Source organism: Sinocyclocheilus anshuiensis, unplaced genomic scaffold, assembly GCF_001515605.1.
Source record: "Sinocyclocheilus anshuiensis isolate Anshui unplaced genomic scaffold, SAMN03320099.WGS_v1.1 scaffold1182, whole genome shotgun sequence".
Taxonomy (NCBI): Eukaryota; Metazoa; Chordata; class Actinopteri; order Cypriniformes; family Cyprinidae; genus Sinocyclocheilus; species Sinocyclocheilus anshuiensis.
The window spans coordinates 298,267-306,044 of NW_015558653.1; the positions used below are offsets into that span (position 1 = coordinate 298,267).

Here is a 7,778-nt window from a genome sequence, read left to right on the forward strand (position 1 = left end):
CACAGAGAGCGGGAACACACACACACACACACACAGAGTGGGATAACACACACACACACACACACACACACACGGAGCGCTGTGCCTCAGCACGATCCTTTAGGGTTTAGGGATAACATTGTGTCTTTTTACCGGAGGTGCGCTGGGGGATTCGTGAAGGGCAAAATCACATCCAGTGTCTCTAAAATGCAGCTCGGCTCAAGGTCAAGAGGTCACACGGCCACGCCCACAACACCTCCAGCCAATCAGACGACTTCCCTGCCCCTTTTGAGACTTTTTTTCAAAAGTTTAAGGACAAATATAGCAACTTCTTGGACAAACCGTATCTAAGTTCTCATCTTGCCCACTGATCAGCATTCATCTTTATACAGATCAGTGAATTTGCCATTATGGTGTCATCTAGTGACATTTAGCTACCAGTTTTAGCTATACTTTCAATTGAAAGCAGTTGGAGGAGAGACAGAGAACAACATCACCTACCGCTCATTTTGGTGACCTTTCCTATTAATCGTACTGGAGCGAAACCTTTCCAAGGTCGGCCGGACGGCTGCGGTTTTCACCGGTGTGTGAAAACATTATACAACTTAAGCGCAATAAGGAAGTATTTTAGTAATGTGTCAGAAGCGCCCAGAGCAAGTTCCCATTATTGCTGGCTTTACATTAACCCCATCAACAGAGAAACACTTCACATGACCAGGCATCACACCTCATACACGTCTGCGTCATAAAGAGCAAACGATGAAATCTTTACAAGAATCTTATGTTTCATGTTAATTTGATGTTATAAAAGGACTTTGGACTTGCTTGGTTTGTGGATTCCCTGTCGATCACACACCCAGATACCAAATACTATACAAATGACGGGACTCTGTTTGTATGATCTGCTGTTATAATAAATTGAAATCTCCTCCATCTGAACACTCGCTCTTTAGATGCCGCAAGTTACAATTAAACACAAGCATTAACATCTGTTTAGCATGACAAACAATCATATCTCATAAAACCAGGCAAAACTCAAAGCATCTCCAGTATCCATAACCTCTCAGGGTCTTTATATGCTGTTAATTTTTAAGCACTTCACTGGCGGCACCTTTGATGGAGTGAGAACATATTTACCCCCATCAGGACCAATGAGCTTCCACCTGTTCAACGGCTATATAAAGTGACACATAAACACATCAGCTAAACACAAGTGGTCTGATTCTCAAGCATCTGAGACCCAAAGAAAGAGACCTGGTCTGCAAGCTCAGAAGAGCTCAATCTATTGTCACTCCCAAAACCCACTGAAGCCTCCTGATGGAGAACCCCGGGTTCGAGAGATCTAAAGACGACCCTCCACAGTACGAGGAGACGTCTTTCTGCGGAAACGGGTTCAATAACGGGGAACGGCGAGCCGTGCGGCCGTCTGTGGTCAGTGCTTTTGGGCACAACACCCTGGACCGGGTGCCAAACGTTGACTTTTATCGTAATGCGGCGAGCATCAGCGGACACAGAGCCGTCAGACCTTCCCTACAGGAGCTGCACGAAGTTTTCCAGAAGGTGAGTCACACCTGAAAAGAACAATAATCAAGAAAGCAAAAGCCTCACTGATGATCCGTTCTTCCCATGCACCACAACACACCTCATATTTTAATAACACAAATCAAACACACGATTCATGATTCGGTGTTTAGAGCACAGGCAGTCTGTTGAGCTGATTTTACATTAATTGCAGAAGTGGGTGTCGTAACGGTGACCCGACGCAGACAAAGATCAATAACCAACCTAATGAGAAAGCCTGAGAGAGAAGCATGAGTAACGAGCTTCTGCGGCTAATGCATTGATCCGCTGGCCTTAAACAGGGTAGTTAATGCAAACAAGGGCTGAAAAGTTTGCGCTGATTCAGAAAGCACGCATGCACACAGTCCTGATGTCGGAGAAAGTTATTTGTGTATGTTTCCAATCCATTTGTTCAAGAAAGTAACAAGCCAAGTCACTCTTTAAATGATCTTCTCTGGGCATCCAAGTCTTTTGAGTCACAGAACACAGAACTCATTTATGCATTTATGCATATGAGATAATTAATAAATGTCACATCTGGGTAGCTGCCGCGTAACTCGTCCACTGACATTTTAGCAACATCAAAATGTACATATTTGCATAAGAGAAAATGTATATTTTAACCACCATTTTTTGTTTTTCACTATTTTAATCACCTTTTTAAATGGTAAGCATTAAATTCATAAAAGTACAAACCTTACATGTTTGGGAAATATTGACATGCAGGGGAAATATTTATAATATTGCTATTTATATATATATTATAAATTATATATATTCACTATTTACTAATTAATTTCCTGATTTTATTTAATTCGTGGCCATGATTTACTAATTTGTTCCCTCACAGTAAATTGAGTTAGTACAGCGTGGTCACGACTTGTTAAAAAGACGGAACAAATTAGTAAATTGTGGCCATGATTAAATAAAATAAGGGAATGTATTAGTCGAGTATAAGTTCTTAATTTGTGGCCACAATATATAATTTAGTTTTTCCCCCGCATGTCATACGCAGGAATGCAGACATAAAAGCTGCATCTATAATTTTGAAAGACTGAGTAAAATAGTGAACTTCTCTGTTTATCATCAGAATGGAGGCCTTGATATTCCCAGTACGGTCGAGGACAGAGAAGGAGCGGATACCTCGACGCTGGGCGATGTGGAGTCCATCATCCCGCTGGAAGACAAGGAAGCTGGAGGCATAGTGAAATTTGGATGGATCAAAGGAGTTCTGGTGAGTTATGTGGCATCAGCACTTTTCTAGCACGCTTAATATGCGCTCTGCTGCAGTTTGACCGTGTGTGTGTTTGCAGGTGAGATGCATGCTGAATATCTGGGGTGTCATGCTGTTCATACGGCTGTCGTGGGTGTTCGGACAAGCGGGAATAGGTGAGATGTTCATCCTGTGATCTTCATAAACCTTCCCTGAACACACAGCAGGTGCTCATTTACATTCAGCACAGAAAACTACATTCCTGCATACGTGCGCACACACAATCTGATCCCAGCTCAGCGCAGACAAACCCACAAAATAAAGGTCCTAAAAGAAAATAGAAAAAACATTTTTAGTTCATGCTTAAAATAACAATTTTTTTATAATTAGAAGAATCTTTTTCCACTTTAAAGAACCTTTGAAGGTTCCATGGATCTTGAAGGTTCTTCATGCTAATAAAGAACCGTTATTTTTTTAAAGAGAGAGGAAGATTTATACTCAGAGAGGCTCTTTCAGACATCTGGAGACTCCACAGAGTTCTGTTTGAAGATTGAAGCATGAACGTTTCTGAAATAGAAATAGACAGAAATGAGTCAGTTGTTGACACACAGAAAGTGTCTGAAGCTAAAAACAGAAACGTGAAGAGACTCAAGGGACTGTTTTCATACTAGACGTAAAGAAAACACCCAGAACGCCTGAACTTTATGAGTTGCAAACGTACAAACGTTGACTTTTAGATTGGTCAGTGTGCTGAGAAACGTTGGGGTTTGTACTTCTGATGGCAGACTTTGGTATCTTGACACATCTGAGTAAATTTAAGAATTTTCTAAAACCAATTAAAGGAATAAATGAAAGTGATTTTGTTCCTCAGTATTTTAGTCTAGTTTTCCAACGCAAATGTCTAAAAATTCTTAAATCAATTACAAATGAAGTCTTGTTTTCTGGGAAATCTATTAATAATTAAGTGTAATTATGATAAAGGACAAATATCTGCCAATGACAGATCAACTTAATTCAACATATTATATGTTTGTTCTTGTTTTAAGCATAAACTCACTTCATTTTGTTAAATTTCTCAGAAAACAAGACTTCATATGTGAGCCTGCAGCACAAAAGCAGTCTTAAGTCGCTGGGGTATATTTGTAGCAATAGCCAACAATACATTGTATGGGTCAAAATTATAGATTTTTCTTTTATGCCAAAAATCATTAGGATATTAAGTAAAGATCATGTTCCATGAAGATATTTTGTAAATGTCCTACCATAAATATATCAAAACTTATTTTTTGATTAGTAATATGCATTGCTAAGAACTTCATTTGGACAATTTTAAAGATGATTTTCTCAATATTTAGATTTTTTTGCACCCTCAGATTCCAGATTTTCAAATATTGTCCTATCCTAACAAACCATACATCAATGGAAAGCATATGTATAAATCTCAATTTCAAAAAATTTACCCTTATGACTGGTTTTGTGCTCCAGGGTCACATGTGTTCATTTGCATCTCAATTTAAAGATGTTTATATATTTGCATTGGAAAACAAGGCATTCTTTTGTGCAGTGCATGCAACATTTAATGCCATGACTTAAAAAAATGAGACTTTCTGCTCTGATTTAAGAGCTTAAATCTGTGGAAGGGCGAATGAGGAGTTTTTGAGACCCGCATGATGTGAGATTACTGGGGTCTGGATCTCAGGAGAAACATCTGAGAAGGTGTTAGTCTCTCTGTGTTCGGTCAGCGGCGCTGAAGGTCACTGCTGGTGTTAATGGCGCGTAACTAATGGAGCAATAGAAGTCTGAGTTTCTAAGAAAGTGCAGTTTCAGTCAGACACCTCGAGCTGCAGGCGAAACACATTACAGGCCATCAGAAGCTCACTGCCGTTACGTATTTTATGAGGTGTGAGAAACTGCAGGCGCTGAGCACTTTTATTCCTCAACGATCTCATTATAGCGCTGAACAAACACACTCACTGAACTGAAGCATGCTGGGTGTTGAGTGTGTGTGAGACTATAAGTGTGAGTTAGTTTAAATACTAAAATAAAAATGAATAACTCAGCCAAAAATTCACTCACCATCATGTCGTTTCTTTCCTCTGTGAAACACAACAGATTGAAACTTAAGTGGTTATTTATTGAAATGGCTCATCTGATGTATTCAGGCTCATATGTTCATGTTACCTGCCAAAGCATCGGTGTGTTTCAGGTTTGGGGATAGTGGTTGTGTTGTTGAGCATTGTGGTGACCAGCGTCACCTGTCTGTCCATGTCAGCTATATGTACCAACGGTGTGGTACGAGGAGGTAAAGCACACTTTACATGAGTATAGCAACTAGATCAGGTCTTCATCTGAGCTCACGGAGTGTGTTTGTGCTCTAGGTGGAGCGTATTACCTGATTTCCCGCAGTTTGGGACCTGAATTCGGTGGCTCCATCGGTCTGATCTTTGCATTCGCCAATGCCGTGGCCGTGGCCATGTATGTCGTGGGGTTTGCCGAAACTGTGGTGGAGCTTCTCAAGGTACAGATCCAGAAAAATGATAAAACCAGCCTTGAAATCCAGCTGCTTCTAAATACGTCTATCTGCTCTGTTCAGGAAAGCAATGCTCTGATAGTGGATCCAGTGAATGACATCAGGATCATCGGCTGTATAACAGTGGTTCTGTTGATAGGCATCACTGTGGCGGGAATGGAGTGGGAGGCCAAGGTAAGACCAGGAGCATGCTGGGATTGAGTTTTCGGCATGACAGTAGATTGAGAACCTTGTCTCTCTCTATAGGCTCAGGTAGCTCTGTTGGTGATCCTGCTGCTGGCCATTGCCAATGTATTTGTGGGAACAGTGATTCCCTCCACACAGGACAAGCTTTCCAAAGGCTTCTTTAACTATCAAGGTGAGACAGACGAGAAACACTGCCATCTGTGCCTGAAATTTTAGGTATAAATAATCATACTTACCCCTCTGAGGCCCAAAGCATCAGGACCATGAATGTCCCCCCATATTTCGATTCTCGAAATTCTACATGCAATCCTAAATGTGTGCTTAAAGCCTTAGGGGTCGTTCACACAGAACAATGCATGACGCAGTGTTCTAAAAACGTAGCGATTAAGTTAAAAGAAGTCCACCAAGACTTTATGTTTTCTTTCATGTCACTACCTGCTTTTTTTAAACACAAATGGTCTCTTAAAGTTATTTATTGTGACTTACCCTAATCCAAACCCAACGTTTTGGAGCTTGACGAGATTTATAGTATAAACTGTCATGCCACTCAACTCAATATAAGAGTGATTAAATCACTATTTTGATCGTGGGAACAGGGACAGGGTTGAAGAGGAAGTGCAGGACAAAGTTTTGGGGTACGTTTGTGCCACAAGCGGAAACGTTTTCACAAATTCACGGTTTTGTAGTTTACACAGAGACAATAATGGTATTGTTTTTAAAAACTTGCACTCTGAAACCCATTTTTTGCGTTTGCATTTTCAGGCCTCCGAAATGCCATTGTTGTGTAACCAAACGGCCAAAACGCATTAAATGTTTTGCGTTTTTAGTTGAAAACTAAGAAAATACATTAAGCATTTTAGAAATAGCTAAATGACTAAATGTGAATGTAACAGTGATGACGGATGACGTGAACACTGGCAGATATTCATGAAGTCAGTGTAAGTAAGTCCTGAAAATGAAATCCTGCCGTGTCAAACACATCTCATCTCTGTCTAAAACAGAATCCATCGCGAAGGAAAACTTTCTTCCGGAGTTCCGGGATGGAGAAACGTTCTTCTCTGTTTTTGCCATCTTCTTCCCGGCAGCCACCGGGATTCTGGCTGGAGCCAATATCTCTGGAGATCTGAGAGTAAGAGCGAGTGTCTGGCACATTTCTAATCTGAAATAACTGTGCGATCAGACGCCGGTTCAACATCTTTTTCACACACGAACGCAGTGTTGGGAAAAGTTACTTTTAAAAGTAATGCATCACAATATTGCGTTACTCCATAAAAAAGTAACTAATTAACAACACTGAACGCCTCTGGTTTTTCAGGACCCTCAGGCAGCTCTTCCCAAAGGAACGCTGCTGGCCATCTTTATCACAGGAGTTACGTATTTGGGCATCGCGCTGGTTGTTTGTGAGTCCTGAACGCACACTTGAAATTACTCTAGTCTCAGTCTGGATGTCTAACAGAAAGACTGTGCTGATTCTCTGCAGCTGTGACGGTCGTTCGAGACGCGACAGGGAACCGCAACGACACTATCCAACCGGGTTTGAGCTGCAACTTCTCCTCGGCCTGTGATCTGGGCTACGACTTCTCAATCTGCCAAACCACCAAATGCAACTACGGCCTCATGAACAACTTCCAGGTGGGAGTCTTGAACATACGTGACCTGAAATCCAGTGCATGGCTGAATGTTGAAATGTTTGAAATGATTCTCTCTTGTGTGTTTGTGTGCAGGTAATGACTCTAGTATCTGGGTTCGGACCTCTCATCACGGCGGGAACGTTCTCGGCCACACTCTCCTCAGCTCTTGCGTCTCTAGTGAGTGCGCCCAAAGTCTTCCAGGTCAGAGTTCACACGCACACCATTTAAACCCAATAAATATCTAATCAGCTTTAGACGTTTATAGGACAATCTTAAAATACAATAAAAGACGGCAGTACATTGTAAAGAAGCTCTTAAAAGTGAATCCGTCCACAGGCTCTATGCAAGGACAACATCTACAAGGCGCTCAAGTTCTTCGCCAAAGGTCACGGGAAAAACAACGAGCCAATCAGAGGATACATCCTGACCTTCTTCATCGCTGTAGCATTCATCCTCATCGGTAAATATAACAGTGATTGACTGATTTCATGAGACAGATGTGATCATGTAACAGCGGTTGTTTGTGTCTCAGCTCAGCTCAACACCATCGCTCCCATCATCTCCAACTTCTTCCTGGCCTCATACGCCCTCATCAACTTTTCCTGCTTCCACGCGTCATACGCCAAATCCCCAGGTCCTGTCTAGACTTTTACACACACACACACACACACACACACAC

At 41.5% G+C, this 7,778-nt stretch overlaps 1 protein-coding gene across 1 annotated transcript in view; it reads left to right on the plus strand.

The window, feature by feature from the left end:
* Positions 1 to 1,296: 1,296 nt before the first annotated feature.
* The window catches only part of slc12a1 (solute carrier family 12 member 1), a 12,938-nt gene continuing 6,456 nt past the window's right edge, over positions 1,297 to 7,778 (plus strand). Inside the window, exons 1-13 of the mRNA XM_016477125.1 lie at positions 1,297 to 1,539; positions 2,630 to 2,773; positions 2,853 to 2,928; positions 4,959 to 5,054; positions 5,131 to 5,270; positions 5,346 to 5,456; positions 5,529 to 5,640; positions 6,470 to 6,597; positions 6,784 to 6,868; positions 6,949 to 7,100; positions 7,193 to 7,300; positions 7,436 to 7,559; positions 7,632 to 7,733. Of these exons, the coding sequence (XP_016332611.1) occupies positions 1,297 to 1,539; positions 2,630 to 2,773; positions 2,853 to 2,928; positions 4,959 to 5,054; positions 5,131 to 5,270; positions 5,346 to 5,456; positions 5,529 to 5,640; positions 6,470 to 6,597; positions 6,784 to 6,868; positions 6,949 to 7,100; positions 7,193 to 7,300; positions 7,436 to 7,559; positions 7,632 to 7,733 (1,621 nt within the window). The remainder of the gene's footprint in view (positions 1,540 to 2,629; positions 2,774 to 2,852; positions 2,929 to 4,958; positions 5,055 to 5,130; positions 5,271 to 5,345; positions 5,457 to 5,528; positions 5,641 to 6,469; positions 6,598 to 6,783; positions 6,869 to 6,948; positions 7,101 to 7,192; positions 7,301 to 7,435; positions 7,560 to 7,631; positions 7,734 to 7,778) is intronic.